The 15,469-nt window shown below is 59.1% G+C and overlaps 2 protein-coding genes across 3 annotated transcripts; one reads left to right on the top strand and one right to left on the bottom strand.

Annotated features, from left to right (window-relative positions):
* The first annotated feature begins 612 nt into the window (after nt 1–612).
* Nucleotides 613–2,883, top strand: OCEL1 (occludin/ELL domain containing 1). 2 transcript variants are annotated; one of them, XM_029215713.1, is made up of 6 exons: nt 613–721; nt 1,082–1,258; nt 1,381–1,580; nt 1,794–1,959; nt 2,191–2,244; nt 2,463–2,883. In XM_029215713.1, exons 2-6 carry the CDS (start codon nt 1,181–1,183, stop codon nt 2,583–2,585), a joined length of 621 nt encoding a protein of 206 aa, XP_029071546.1. In that variant the 5' UTR covers nt 613–721; nt 1,082–1,180; the 3' UTR covers nt 2,586–2,883. The 2 variants fall into 2 exon arrangements, with proteins under 2 accessions (XP_029071546.1, XP_029071547.1); XM_029215714.1 differs by having other exon boundaries at nt 2,696–2,867.
* A 2,080-nt stretch (nt 2,884–4,963) lies between these two features.
* Nucleotides 4,964–15,469, bottom strand: NR2F6 (nuclear receptor subfamily 2 group F member 6). Its single transcript, XM_029217970.1, has 4 exons — nt 14,555–15,469; nt 10,588–10,682; nt 7,017–7,601; nt 4,964–5,691 (listed from the first exon to the last, which is right to left on the bottom strand). Exons 1-4 carry the CDS (start codon nt 14,842–14,844, stop codon nt 5,417–5,419), a joined length of 1,245 nt encoding a protein of 414 aa, XP_029073803.1. The 5' UTR covers nt 14,845–15,469; the 3' UTR covers nt 4,964–5,416.

Genomic DNA, 15,469 nt, shown 5'->3' with positions numbered 1-15,469 from the left:
TGTGGGAAAACCAGCTGATTAGAGCATCAATGGCACAACCTCACTGAGGAAAAACTTGACAGTATTTTTCCAAATTAAAATACACAGGTCCCTTTTGCCCGGGCAGTTCTGGGCAATTCCACTTCTAGGAGTTCCACATAATCCTCCACAATCGGCCAAAGAAATGTGCACTTGAATCTTTTTTCTACAGTATCGTCTGTAGTGAGGAAAATGTGTCATTGAATTAGAATCTCTCTGGAAGGAGACACAATTAACTGCTGCCTCTGGAGACAAGGGTGGGTGAGAAATTCACTTTGCCCTACGCCTCTTTTCTATCTGAATTTTCTAAACATGCCTCCAATAATTATTTAAAGAAATATTTTTAAAATATAACCGCTGGAAAAAATACATATAACCAATGAGTAAATAGATAAATACAAGTTCTCCAAAACCACCAGTTTTCCAGACAAATAAACTGAGGGTCGGAAAGGGTGGGTCACCAGCCCCAAACACGGTGGTAGCGGTGGTCTCTGTTGGACTCTGGGCAAGGGTGCGGTTCCACTTTCAGGTTCGCCAAACCCCGCCCCCTTGCCGCCAGCCGCGCCCTATACCGCCAGGCCCCGCCCCCGACCTGCTGAGCGACCCAGCCAGTTGAGTCCAGCCTGTAGTTAATGCACTACACGGACTCGAGCGCCTCTCTTCGGGAGCGGACCCAGACTCGGAGCCCCATACGCTGGGACAGGTGACCCCGGGAGGGAGTGGTTCTTGCGGCCCGCTGCAGGGCCGGAGATGCCGGGGATCTTCTCGGGGGCGGTGTCCACGGGCTCCACATACGTCTGCGGCAGAGGTTGCGGCCGCGCAGGGGTTAACGCGAGCCAATCCTGGGCTGCGTGGTGACGTAACGGTTCACAGCGCTCTCTCGGGTTACGCACTGGGCGGCGGGGTCTGGGGATCTCTGAAGGCCAATGGCGTGCGTCTATGCAAATAAGGGCGGAGCTGGAGGACGCGCCGCTGGTGGAGAACTGGCCGCTCCGTGAGCAGCTTCCCCGTGAGTCCTCACACCTTACCCTCCTCCAATCGCATCCTCCTCCTGTGTCCACAGTCCGCCCGCCGACCACCCCCGCCACGCGCGGGCCACGACTCCCCCCGCAGGGCCCGCCCACCGGTGCGGGGACGCCCGAGCGGCACCATCCCGAAGCCGATGCCCACCCGGGAGGCCCCGCAGACCGGCGGCTCCCGGGGGAACTTGCAAACCCGCCCTCCTGGCCCTGGTCCCCCGGTGAGTCTGAACGGGAGGAATGTCCCCAGGCTGAGCCTAGGCAAAGGATACATTCCCCCCTGTATAATGGATCCCGGCTGACCCTCGTTAACTCCAAACCATGATTCCTGCGGCATCTGCAGCGACTGGTGCCTGGAGGCCTCGAACCCAGCGCGCCCCGCCCTCTGTGCCAGCCTCAGCCCGGAGCACACGGGACAAGGCCCAAGAAGATTGTATTTGAGGATGAGCTGCCCTCCCGGACCCTCCTGGGCTCCAAGAAGTCTGTTAGAGCCGTCCCCGGGGGACATGTGCCTAGGCCCCACCCCGTGCCTGACTATGAGCTGTGAGTGCCCCCCTGTGGTTCCTGACTTCAGGGAACATGGAAGGAGCACTGAGGCTGGGGCTTTGACAAGTGAATAAGAGTTTACCAAATAGTAAACAGAGAAAAAGGGCATTTGGGGCTAGGAACCCAACATGGACAAAGAAAAATTACACTGATTGGGGAAAAGAGAGGAATTCTTTACACTCATACTCTGACCCCCTGTCAACCTGGTAGTAAGTATCCACCAGTGAGCAACGAGAAGGATCGGAGCCGCTATGCTGCAGTGTTTCAGGACCAGTACCCAGAGTTCTTGGAGCTTCAGCAGGAGGTGGGCTCTGCACAGGCAAAGCTCCAGCAGCTGGAGGCCCTGCTGAACTCACTGCCCCCACCCCGAAGCCAGGTTAGTACCCAGGTGGAAACCCTCATCCTACAACCCTTCCAGGTAGCCCAGGCCTCCGGAAACGCACTGGGTTCAGATCTCTGGGCCTCTTCCTCCTCCAGGCTGGGCAGGCACCACAGCACATAGGCCAAGATCAGCCCTTGACAAGGTCCACTTTGTCTGAGCCTCAGTTTCCCCATCCCTCCTTGGGTCCTGTGCTCCCTGAGCACCCCCTTCCTTCTCCTTTGGCAGAAGGAGGCCCATGTTGCTGCCCGTGTCTGGAGGGAATTTGAGAAGAAGCAGTTGGTGAGTTATGCCTCTTGAATCCTACAGCCTGTCCTTTGCACCCCCCTACACATACACACACACACACACACACACTCCCAGGAGGCTGGGACACTTGTGCCTGCCCAGTTTCAAGGAAAGAAAACTGAGGCTCAGAGAGGAAAATGCAAAAGGTCAAGCAGCTTGAGAGCCATAGGCCAGACTGCCACAAGGACTTACCTGGATCTTGCCCTGCTCAGGACCCCAGCTTCCTGGACAAGCAGGCTCGCTGCCACTACCTGAAGGGCAAACTAAGGCACCTCAAGACTCAGATCCAGAAATTCGATGACCAGGGAGACAGCGAGGGCTCTGTGTACTTCTGAGTGTCCTGACAAACAGGCAGAGGGAAACATTGGAGTCGGGGTGCCACCCTGCCCTTGCTTCTCTTCCTACCTCCTGGCCTTAGCTCTTGCTATTGCCCCGCCTGGGGTAGCCGTCCCTGATTTCAGATGCCTTCGCCCTTGAGGCTGAGATCTGATGGTCCCTCCTCCAGGAAGCCTTCTCAGGACCTCCTCCAGGACCCCCATGGAGATCCCAGATCTCAGCCCATCCCCTGGAAGAGGTCCTGCTCTTCATCCCAGTGGAATAAACACTTATTAAATACCGACTGTGTACAGCTGCTTGAAACTCCTGATTTCACTCGTTGTCACCAAAAAATTGTTCTTCCATTTTCCAGAGGAAAAAAATTAAGGTTCTGAGAAAGGGACTTGTCCAGGGTCTCTGGGTGAGCTGTGAACCCTAGTCTGTCTGGGGGCACTCCCTCTCCTCTAAGAGCCTTCAAGTGGGAAGCAGAGGGGCTGACATCTAGCATCACCTCCTTGGCCAGGAGGGTCCCCTGATGTCCACTGCATGCCAGGCCCTGGGTAGAGTGGATGGGACACAGGTAGCACCAGGCTCTGTGTGGGGCCCTGTGATGGTGGCCCAGCAGCTACTTTGAGTCTTGGCCTCCCAGGGGAGTCACAGGGAAAAGGGACAGTCAGGAAGACTGTGGGCAGGGAAGGCAGTGCCAGCCACTGGGTCACAGAGAGGCCTCAGTCCCAGGACTGATCCTCAAGAAACCCATGTCCTCAGGGAAGAGAGCCCAGTGTGACAGAGCAATGACAGAGGGCTGGACCCGGACAGCAGAGTCCTAACAACCAGGGAGGCTCAAGATGTCTTCCTACTGAAGAGGCCATATGGGTAGGGTTTTGTAGGAGAAGTAGGAGTTCAGCAGACAGGCCTGGACAGGCATCCAAGTCTCTGGCCGACTGGAAGCAGGACAGATACCATGGTCTTGGTCAGTCCACAGATGTTCTGTGAATCTGAGAAATGGGGCATTGCTGTCCAGGCCAGCTGGAATGGACAGACATTCACGTATGCCCAGTACAGCTCAGAAAACACCTACCGATTAGAAACCAGCCCAGCCACCAATGGGAGAGCCCAGTAGCCTCTCCATCCCATTCCCACCTCAGTCCCCTTCCAGGAACAGAGCATACCCAAGAGACCCTCGTTCTTTCCATCTTCCCAGACCTCCTCCGAGACAGACATGGGGGAGCCTGGGGTGCCAGTGGAGAGCATTTTGGGGGGCTGGGGCTGCCTTAGGGCTGAGCACTGGCCTAGCCTGCAGGGTGAGACCTGAGCTCTTTGCTCACTGTTTTCCAAGGGGCATCTTTGATAAAGGGCTTGATAAAGGGCTTGTCTTTGCCTGACAAGACCTGTCAGGATCAACAGGTGCCCCCCACCACCACGATCTGGGCCCTTTCTAGCCATCCCCTAGAGCCACAGTCCTGGCAATACATTCCATAGGTGCCTTTCCCACCACAGAGCTGAGCCACAAACTTCCGAGGACAGGGTGGCAAGCTCCCTAGTGCTGCATCACTGCACATCAACTCAAGTCCACATTTCAAAGTCTGTCCTTAGAGGTCCTCACCTTCCAAGTGCCAATTTTCAAAACAGGAGGTTTTTTTAGTTACATGTGAGAAGAAACCAAATTCAAACTGGCTCAGGCACAAAAGGGGAAGTCTGGGCTCATGGAACTTAAACACCCGAGGGTTTCAGGTATGGCTTGATGCAGGGAAATTGGTCTTTCTCTTTTGGCTCTGCTTTGCTTTAATGATATCCTCCGAATTCCCAACCCTGCCATTGAATCTCATTGGCCAGCTCTGGGCCACGTGCCCTCCCTAAAGCAGTCGCTGTGGCCAGGGAAATGAAGGGTTCTGTCTGGGCTGAGATCATGTGACAAAACTAGCCCCAGATGTTTCTCCCGAGGATACTGGGGCCCAGATGATTAAGGGCCGACCAAAGAAAATAATAAAGGGAATTCCCTGGCAGTCCAGTGGTTAGAACTCGGCACTTTCACTGCCGTGGGTCCGGGGTTCAATACCTGGTCAGGGAACTAAGATCCCGCAAGCCGTGTGGCACGGCCAAGAGAAGGAAAGAAACAAGTGTTTGGTCTAAGGCTTATGTTAATCCATGAGGCTCACCCTCCTAAGCCAGAATCTGAATTCAAACCTGAGCCATCTGCTAAGCTCAACTCTTACAGACTCACTGGCTGACCTCGGACCCCCCTTCCTGCCCCCAGCTGCAGATCCCCCACAAAACTGTCCAACAGAAACAGAAAGTAGGGCTGTTGTTAGGTTGTGGGTGTTCCAGATGGCTGGGAGTGGGTAGCCATGGTAGGGCGCCCTCCGTGCCACCCTCCCCTCACAAAGATGACAGAGGCTGTGCAGGTAGGAAACTTCTTTATTATTGGCCTTGATTCATCCATCATGTAGTGTCCAACGTGGATTACGTGTCCAGAGGATCCGCCTGGTACACGCTACCCCTGCCCGGGTGCAGCTGCCCCTCCAGTCCAGATGCCCGGACTTTGTCCATCACACCAGAGAAGCCACTGCACCATGAGTTCATGCTTGGGGCACCAAGGGACACAGCTGTCCTGGGATTGGACCCTCAGTCTTGCCCCTCATCTTGACCAGGGCTTCTGGGGAAGACTTGGCTGGAGCCTAGACAGTCTTTTTTGGTTTCATGATCACTTAGAAAACAAAAAACACAAACATTTCACAGTCTTTAAAAAACAGGAGTCTGAGGAGGGAAGCCGGGGTCCTCTGCCTGGGGGCCCCCACTGGAGGCTTGAGCATATGTGTCCCTGGAGGTCTGCAGACCCGGCCCTGTCCAGTCACTGGCCCGAGCCGTAGGGCCAGTTGAAGGTACTTCCCGACAGCAGCATGTCTCGGATCAGCGTCTCGATGGGTGTCTTGCCCACCAGGCGCATGAAGAACAGCTGGGAGATGAGGGAGGCGGGGACGGCACGCAGGGCAGGGAGCCGCAGCAGCAGGCGCCCAAAGCGCTGGGGCTGCGATGGGTACTGGGCCCGCACATACTCGGTGAGGGCCACCTGGGCCTTCTCCTGCAGGCTCTCCACATGCGCTGGGTCTGAGAGGCCACAGGCATCTGGGAGACAAGGGAAAGGTCAGAAGAGGAGGTGGCGGGAAGACACAGGACCCCAGGGCTGACGGGGGAGCGGGGGCACCACTCAGGGCTGTTGATACAGAACGAGGGCACTCAGGAAGTGGGAGACGGGGGCCTAGGGCACAAATGGCAGTGTTGGTCCTCAAGAAATATTAAGGTGGCTTCATCCAAGGACGATGACACAGGGGTGCAGGCAGTGATGTCTCAAGGGTGGAGGGGCCCTGACTAAAGCATTTAGCAGGGAGAGAAGTTCTAACCAAGCTCAAGGGGAAGAAGAGGCTGGGGAGGGGACTTGGGGAGGAAAGCAAAGCCTAGAGGGGGTATTCAGACACCCCAGAGGGGCCTGCGATGTGAGTGAAGATGACAGCCCCATGAATGGGGGCAGAGAAAGTCTCCTGGGGAAATAAGGAGGGGCAAAGCCATATTTATTGGATGAAAGCCACCTCCCAGAGTAGCCTGTGTCTGGTTCCCGCATCCCTGGCCCCAAGGAGACACCTAGTGGGGCCTCCTTCCAGAGTGCAGAGCCAGCTGCGCCACTCCCTGGAATAAAGCAGGGCTTTGGCTGCTGGACGGTTACCAAAGACACGTAAGGAAGCACACGGCTCCGCTCGGAGTCCCGCCCCTCGGTGGGAGGGGCTCCAAGCCACACCCCCTACTCTCTCCAGCTCAGCGAGGGGTGGCCCCTGGAGGCGGGTCAGGGGGCAGGTTGGGAGCCCTGGGTCAGAGGTCTAGGGGCCCAGGAATCTGGGAGTGGAGAGCCCAGGGGAACCCAGAACCAGGTGTCAAGGCACCCCTGCCTGGCAGCTCTCCATAAGTGGTAACAAGAAGAGAACCCTGATTTGGCAGATGAGGGTCAGAGGGTTCGGGGAGGACAACAGAGATCAGGGAATGAGGGCCAGAACCAGGTGGGGGGACCTCTCCTCCCGCGTCCCCCCACTTGTCATTCTGTTGTCAGTGCCCACTGAGCACGATGATGATGAGGGGGTGAAGGATGGGGGGGGGTCTCAGGAAGCCTGGGAATCAGGGAGAGAGGCTGTGGGGCCGTGAGTCACGGGTCCGGACAGGGATCGAAGTTCTTAGGGAGACCTGGGATCGGGGGTGGGGCCATCAGGGTGTCACACCGCCCGCATCACCTCCTCCACTGTCCCCCATCAACGCTCAAGGCGCTTTCAGGGACACAAGTCTGGCTAGCTGTGGATCAGGGAGTGGAGGGCTAAGGCGGCCGGGGCCAGGGTCAGGATCTAGGTCGCACCCCTCCCTCCCACCCCTCCCACGGCCTCAGAGCCCCCCATTTCAGGTCATCTCACCAGGCGTGAAGAGCGCGATGGCCTTGAGGCAGCCGTACTCCGCCGAGTCGACCTGCAGGCGGCCCAGCTTGTCCACCTGCTCCTGGAAGGCGCGCACCTGGTCCATGAAGGCCACGGCGCGCTCGGCGGCCATGGGTGCGGCGTGCAGGCCGGCGGCGGCCAGCAGCGGCGCCGTGTGCAGGGGTAGCGCCGCCTGCGCCGCGTTCAGCACGAAGAGCTCGCTCCAGCTGAGGCGCAGGAGCGCCACCTGGTCAGCCACCGGCAGCTCGGGGAAGAAGGGCGCGTGGCGCGCCCACTCCACGGTGCTGAAGAGCAGCCGCGCAGCCAGCTCGCACACGTTGTCGATGCCCAGCACCGCGCCCGCTGCGCCGCCCCCTGCGCCGAACGCGCCCGCTGCGCCCGCGCCGAAGCGCCCAGCTGCCGCAGGGTAGGGCTCGGCGCGCAGCAGCTGCGCGATCAGCTCCGACACCGGCTGCCCCGGGAAGAGGTCTCCGCCGGCCGCCGCCAGCGCAGAGCCCGGGGGGCTGCCCGACGAGGCTGCCACGGCGCCAGGCAGCGAGTGCGGAATGCGGCCGCGCTGCACCGCTGCGAGGGGGGAGATGGAGATGGGGGGGGCGGGGAGGAGGGGAGACAGCCAGCCCCGCAGGAAATGAGGGAGGAGGGGAGAAGGGAGGGTGGAATCAGGAGATGGGAGAGAGGGAGTGACGAAAATGGGATAGGAAGGGGATTGAGGAACACGGGAAACCAGAGAGGGGTGAGTGGGGTGTGAGGAAAAGGGAGTGGGGAGGGAAGGAAGGAGGGGGAAGGTGGGTACCCGGAGAGAGTGGGCGGGGGCCAAGTAGGGAGGAATAAGGGGAGGAGATAAAGTTATCAAAGGGTCACTCAGCCCCCTCCCCTCCAAGCCCCCCAGCTCAGCCCTTCCCTGGACCCCCAATCCCCACCTCATGGGCACAAAGCTTGTTGGGATGACAGAGGCCAAGGTCTTGCATGCCCCACCCTGCTCTGCCCTGTGCCCTCAGCCTGAGTCCATGTCCAGCCACCACCCAACTCCTACTTCCTTCAGAGAAGGGCCATGACCCTGGGACAGGGGGAACCTTCCCAGGTGGGAATGGGACCACTGGGTGAGGGCTAATTTAATTCGCACCTGGCCCCCTCCTACTGGACTGTGTGAGCTCTCCTCCACAGCCAGGGAGACTAAACCTGTCAATCATGTCCTCATCTGTCAATCATAGGGGTCCAAGACCTGAGAATGGGTCCAGGGAGCGATCACCTTCCTTCCCAGGACTTGGGGCACATGGCCAGCCTACCCCTAAAACAAGTGATCAGTATGGGCTGAGCACTGATCTCTCCTATGGAGGTGGGATATTTCCCTACCTCCCAGCCCCACCCTCCAGGTCATGGCCCCCTAGAGCAGGTCTCATCTCTCTGGGTCTCTGCAGTGACCTCAGTGCTAAGAGTGGAGTCCTGGCCAGTAGCAAGTGCTCAGTAAACATGTGATTCCATCAGTAACCTTGCCTATGAGCGGGGAGGACCGATTGCTGGCCTTGGCCAGTGCCCCCAGTGATCCGGTTGGTGAGAAGAGGGAAGCTGAGGTGCAAAGAGGGGAGAGGTGGCTGCATGCCAGCCTGGCCTGTGCCACAGAGGGAGGGGCGGAGGGGGTGACTGGGCTGGGTGCCAGGCAGAGACTAATTAATGAGTTTTAATGAGGTGGAATGCCCTGTCTCACCACCTCCATGAACTTCTGGTCAACCCACCATGAAGCAGATGGGGAGGGGGATGCAAGTGGGAGCCAGGGGCTAGCAGAGCTGATCAGGGAAACAGGGGCTTGGATTCAAGCCTTGCTCCATGTGATTTCGAAGTCTCAGAATCATCTGTCAAATGGGTGTAGCCAGATGAGGCCCGAGAGAGCGAATCCCAGTCAATCCCGGGCCCACTTGGTTCTAAACCCCACCCCCACCATTCTTCCACCATCCAGCCACGTTTCCACCTTAGGGCCTTTTGCACCTGCTGTTCCCACTTCCTGAGAACCCCTTTCCCCAGCTCTTCCTCCTCATTCAGCCACGACTGTGGGTTCAAATCCCAACCACAGTTCTATTGCTCTCTGTGCTGTCTTCCCATTTATGAAAAATGCAGTTGATAATAAAAATGGTGATGATAATGAGACCAATCACTGAATTTACATGAGAATGTATCTAACTTGCTTAGAATAGCATTTGGCACTTAGTAAGAGCTAAGTGGATAGTAACTCAAGCCAAGAAACATTTATTAAGCACCTTATGGGTTTCGAGGCTGGTCTAGGCACTGGGGATATGTCAAAAACCAAGACAGACAAAAGTCTCTGACCTTGAGGAGAACATCCTGATAGAGGAGCAAGTAAATTATAAAGCAAGACACATGGCCTGAAATAAAGAGGGGGCGGCGAAGGGTAATCAGGAGGGCTTCTCTGAGGAGGTGTTGTTTGAGCAAATCTTAAAGGAGGCAAGGGAGGAAGCCATGCAGGTGACTGGGCAAGCGTTCCAGGCAGAGGGAACAACCTGTGCAAAGGCCCTGAGATAGGGCTGTGCTTTGGGGCAGGACCTGAGATTATTATTTCCACCCCGAGACTTTGCAGATCTGAAGCCCTGATAAGATGTATATCAGGAGTTTAGGTCAGATCAACAAGTGGAGGTAAAATCCACGTTGGGGGGAGGGCAGAGAGACAGTCACCCCCACACTTAAAATGACCAAAGGGAGTGATGAGACGGTCTTAAGAGAAAGAGTCTGAGCAGCTGTCCCAGCTTCTCCCACAGAGGCCCAGCAGAGGAGAAACCATCTTTAGAGCAGCAGAGACTCAGGTTAGATGCAGGGAAGAACTGCTGGCCTGGCTCATGAGAGTCCAGGCAGAGACATGAAGCCCAGCACAGGGGCCATCACTGAAATGGGCCAGATTCTGCTCCCAAGCCCAGACATCCATGTACAAGTCTCTGAGTTCCACTTGAATTCTAAGAGTGCTTGGTGGCATTCTAGACCCAGCTGCCCCGCATGTATCCACCCAAGTCCCCAGGGCAAGGACAAGAGGCTGGGCCTCCCTCTGGCTCCCAGTGCCCCGGTCAGGCGGAAAGGTAAGCTGCCCTTTGCCTTAGTCAGGTGAGTTCCTGCCTTGGGCAAACACAAGGCAGGGGGTGGAGGGTGGAGGGTGGAGGGAAAGCAAATCAAATAAAAAAATACATCCTTGTTCAGAAAGCGGTAGCCTGGCTAGAGGGCAGGGGGGTCACCAGGGTATCACTGCCTCTGAGGCCGGGGCGGGGCCTGGGGAGGAACTGGGGAGGGTGGGGGAAGAACAATTCTAAAATGGGCCGGAGTCAGGGAGTCCCTTGCATCCCAGTTCTGCAGCAGCCACCAGACAGCCACGGATAATTGGATTCCTCCAGCCCAGGGCCAAACCCAGGCCCACGGGATCTCAGGATCATTGGTGGTAACGAGGTTAGCAGGCACCAGACCCCGCCCTCCATAGCTCCCAGACCCCAAAAGAAGGAGCAAAGGGCAGGCCGTTTGTTCATCCCCTGCCTGCCCCACCCCAGCAGGTACTCACCCTCCTTCCTCATGCCCACCCGGAAACACTTCTTGAGGCGGCAGTACTGGCACTGGTTCCGGTGATGCTGGTCAATCTGGCAGTCACGGTTGGACCTGTGGGCATGCAGAGGTCACCATGGGGGTTACCATGACACCCACATCCTGCCCCTGGAGCCACCTTGTGAGACGCCTTTGAAGGCTGCCCCTGAGAACCACCAGCCCCCCACCAACCTCGGCCGGGCAAGTGGTCCCAAAGTGGCACAGAGGCTAGGCCTGCAAAGAGGAAAGGACAATTCGGGTGAGGGCCACAGACGTAGAGCAGTCTGTGGCAAAGCAGATGAGTGTGCCAGAGTGGATATGCTGGAACTGGGTTTTTGTTTTTTTGTTGTTTTTTTGTTGTTTTTTGCAATACATGGGCCTCTCACTGTTGTGGCCTCTCCCGTTGCGGAGCACAGGCTCCGGACTCGCAGGCTCAGCGGCCGTGGCTCACGGGCCCAGCCGCTCCGCGGCATGTGGGATCTTCCCGGACCGGGGCACGAACCCGTGTCCCCTGCATGGGCAGGCGGACTCTCAACCACTGCGCCACCAGGGAAGCCCTGGAACTGGGTTTTGAAGGATGATCAGAAGTTCCCCAGGGAAACAGAGGCAGTTCCAGGCAGAGTGGGCAACAAGGGCAAAAGGTTGGAAATGCCAAAATATGAAGGCCTAAACAGTTTCACTTTACTTGGTCACTGTCAGGCCAAGGGTCAGGTTCTTTGTCCCAAGGGCAATGTGAGAGCAGAGAAGGAACATGGTCAGGGAGCAAGGCTTTGTGAGTTGACTAAGAGACTAGGAGCCAGGCCAGTCCTCTAGGGGGTCACAGGACTGTGGAGCCCCAGCATTACTGCCCTACACAAGGCCACCACAAACAAACGATGAACGAACGAACGAACGAATGAGTGAATGAACAAATGAACTCCTGTACCCCTTTAAGATCCCAAACCCCTTCTCTGGAAAGAACGTCCAATTCCTAACTGAGTCCAAGAAGCTTCCTCTGGGTGGCCCTCAGGGATTGTTGTTGCCTCTTCCAGGGATGGGACAGGTGGCCCCGCCCTGTGAGGCAATGAGTTCCCATCCAGGGTCAGTCCCTAGCAGGAAGGTTCAGGCCTTTGTTCTTCAAATGTCCCCAGCACCTTTTCCCCCTGGCCCCTGCCCCTGTGCTCCCTCCCTATCTCTCTCCACCCTGGGCTCAGGGCCTTTTGAGGCCCAGGCTTGGGGCAGACACCCTGGAGTCCCAGCTGGGCACCAAGAGGGTACCTACAGACAGTCACAAAGTAAAACAAACACTTAATGAAGTTAAAAATCAAAACACATCTCAACTGCAGACACCCAGCCCTGATCTTTGGGCTGTGACTTCTCCACTGAGCCTTGGTTTCCTCAACTGAAAATGGGAGGCCAGAGGCCAATTCTATATGGGATGCACTCATTCTGGAGAAATTGGGGGCATGGGGGGAGGGCGTCAAGACCCAAGCCCCAGCTGCGAGTCCCAATGGCAGATTTAGGAGAGCTGAGGCTCTGCAAGGCCTCTGTGTCCTGCAGCGCCAGCCTCTGAGCCCAGGCCTCTGTGTCCCACCAGCCTGAGCCCCCAGGAAGAGGCCTTACTAGGGCAAAGGGAGCTCAGGCAGAACCAGAACAAAGCCCAGCAGGCATGCAGTGGGAGGGTCCTGGGCAGCCGCGTGGAAACAGCCAGGCCTGGGGCAGGCAGGCAGGCAGGCAGGAGCCTGGCTCAGGGCCCTCAGACCTCAGGGGAGGCCCTGAGTCTTCTGCCTCAACTTCCCCAGCTGTAGAGTCAGGACAGAGCTTCTGTTCCTCCAGATGAGGAAACAGTAAGTTCTACCTGTTATCCCACCTAAAGAGGACATGCTTCGCCGAACCCCACAGTCCAATTCAGCCTCCTCCCTGGGCTCTGGCTTCCAGTCCAATTGGATCATAGCCCTCTCTTGCTCACACACCCTTCATGGCTCCTCACTGACCTCAGTCCAGCATTTCAGACCCACTCACCTCTAACTTCTCCTATGCCTGGGTGGTCTCATCTTACATCACTGCTCCCCCAAACCTGCCACTGAGTGTTTGCTGTAGCTACACTCTCTGCAGGAGTGCCCTTTGCTTCTATCTGCTAAACCCCTCATGTTTCAAGGCCCACCTCCGGTGGCCTGCCTTCCTCTCTGACCCTTAGGCAGAGCCCCTTGTTCCCTCCCGGGACCCCAGACCATCCCTCCCTCTGGCCCAACCCACACCGCACAGGCTGGGGACACCTGTGTCTCCCCCAAACTGGGAGAGGGCTGGGCTTGGAGCCAGGGTCTTTTCTAGGGGGCCGGCATCAAATCACCCAGGCCAGGCCCTGAGGGGACTTTGCTGAATCAATCTGAGGCTGAGAGAAGCAGTGACTTCACCAGGTCACACAGCAGAGACCTTCTGAAGAACCTGCCAGCCCCAAACCATGGCCCCTCTCCCCGACCTTGGTGCTCCCTGCTCCCACTCTCAGGGAGCCTCTGGGACCCCAAAACTACCTGAGCCCCTCCTCTGCCCTCCCTAAAGACCTGGCCAGAGAGCAGGCAGCTATTCCAGCAGCAAAAATGAGGCCAAAGTCTGGTGGCCCAGTTAGCACTGGAGGAGAGAGTTAAGCCAGCTCCCCCACACACACAGCCACCCCAGACAGGCTGGACCTGGGGCCAAATTCCTGCTTCAGGTGCCCGGGGCTCCGCCCAGTGGCCTTGCCAACAAGCCCTCCACCAGCAGCTCTCGCTGGGGACACCCTGACCCAGACTCAGCTGCCCCTCTCTTCCCAACCCCACAGTTCCCCTTGCTAAGCCCCAACTGGAGCAGGGTCTCTCCCTGGGTGACCCAGGGCAGGCACCAAGAGCGTTCTGGGCCTCGGTTTTGCCCATCTGGAAAATGGGACTCTCCAAACTGGCTCTACAGAGCCCAAGCATGTTCCTGGAGGATGCAGAGTAGGGGCTTGTCAGTGGAGCAAAAGGAGGCTCACCAAAGAGTGGTGGGAAAGGGAGCCCTGGCCTGGACACTCAATGCCAGCGGCTTCTCCCCCCAGACCTAAAGCCCCAGAACTAAGGAGAGAAGCTAGCACGGCCACACCCTGTCAGTGGGGACTCCAACCTAGGACAGTCCAGGGCTTCTTCTTGGAAACATTCACGCCCACCCTGTCTCAGAGCGGACCAAAGTTTCAGGGATTTTCCAGGAGCCCAGCTCTGCACCAACTCCTGGCTGGGGGTGGGGTGGGGGGTCGAGCAGCCAAGATGCGGTCAAATCCCGCCACCCACCCGGACCTCGAGCAGGAGTTTCCGGTGACCCAAAGCCCGGCGTGAGCCAGGGCTGGGGTGAGGGGGGGGCGGGGGTTCCCCCGGTGAGCAGGCCCAACCCCACAGCAGGGGCCCCCACGCGAAGAAGGCTGCCCTGTGCCACCCCAGTTTCGCTCCCGCCGCAGCCTCGGTGGTCAGAGCGACTTTGGAAGTGATATTTGACCCCAAGGGCGCGCCGTATCGATCCGCGCGGCCGCAGACAATGGCCCCTGGACACTGTGAGCCCCACAGTCCAAGTTCCACGTTTGATTCCCGCGGGGTACCCCACGCGCCGATATTCCCAAGAGAAGAGATGCCCTGGGGTCAGGGACCCACCCCTGACAGCACCACAACCCCTCCCCGCGCGGAGCTGACCCCTGTCCGGAGAAAAGGGAGGAAGGGGGAGCAAGTAACTAGGGCGGATGCCGCAAGGGACCACCTGAAGGGGGGACCTGCATCGATACAGCGCCGTCAGTATACACAATCCCAAGAATGTAATGGAGAGGGGGAAAAGGATCTGTGCCCCTATCTCAGACGGGAAGTGGAGACCCAGGGAAGGTCAGCGCCAGGCCCAAGGTGACCGAGCAGGTCAGAGGCCCGGCCCACAGCGGGGCCGGGTGCCCGGCGGCGGTGCGCTGATAGGGGGCTCACCGGCAGGTGTAGCTTAGGTTGCGGCGGATGCTCCGCTTGAAGAAGCTCTTGCAGCCCTCGCAGGTGAAGACGCCGTAGTGCTTGCCGCTCGACTTGTCCCCGCACACCACGCAGTCCACCTGCAGCCCCGGCCGCTCCTCGTCGCCTTGCTCAGCGTCGCTAGCGGCGCCGGGGGGTGAGGCCGAGTCTTCCTCCGCCGCGCGCGGGTAGCCGCCCGCCTTATCCACGCCGTTCGTGTCGCCGCCGCCGCCGCCACCGGGGCCGCCCCAGCCGCCGGTCACCATGGCCATAGCCCCAGGGCAGCAGGGCCGGGGCGCCCCCTCCGCGCTCTTCCCTCGGGGCACCCCTCTCGACCCGGGGGACCCTACCCAGCGCGCATCCGGCCCCGGCGCGCGGGGGGCACCCGGCTGCACCCCCCAAAAAAGTTTTGCAGCAACTTCCTGCGGCCGGTCCGCGCGCCCGGGAGGAACTGGTCGGGCCGGTTCCAGGCCAACTTTCCCACGCGAGCGCGGGGCCAGGCCCGGGGCCGGGGGGGCGCGCTAGAGGTGCTGGCCGGGGGCCCCGGGGACTCGCGCCCCGCCGCCCTGGGGCCCCGGCGGGGGAGCTCGGGCCATGGCCCGGCCCAGGCTGCGCAGGGGGAGCCCTCTGGCCTGGCCGCCGCTCGGCCGAGGGCTGCGGCCAACTTAGCGGGCTGCCATCCGAGTGCGGGAGGCCGGGGGGAAAGTTTGGCCGCAAGTTGCTCGGCCGCCCGCGGCGGGGGGGAGGGGTGGCGGGCGCGCGCCGGGGCCGGTCACCGCGCCCCCTGAGTCCCCCAGGTCCCCCGGTGGCCGCTCGGGGCCTGCAGGGCCGCGGGCAGGCGCTTCCCGAGCTGCCGCCCCCGCTGCGGCCGCGCCCGCCCGGCCTGGGCCTGTGCCT

Source organism: Monodon monoceros, unplaced genomic scaffold (assembly GCF_005190385.1).
Source record: "Monodon monoceros isolate NGI ecotype Baffin Bay Population unplaced genomic scaffold, NGI_Narwhal_1 Super_Scaffold_12, whole genome shotgun sequence".
Lineage (NCBI taxonomy): Eukaryota > Metazoa > Chordata > Mammalia > Artiodactyla > Monodontidae > Monodon > Monodon monoceros.
This window is presented reverse-complemented; position numbering and strand designations above follow the sequence as displayed.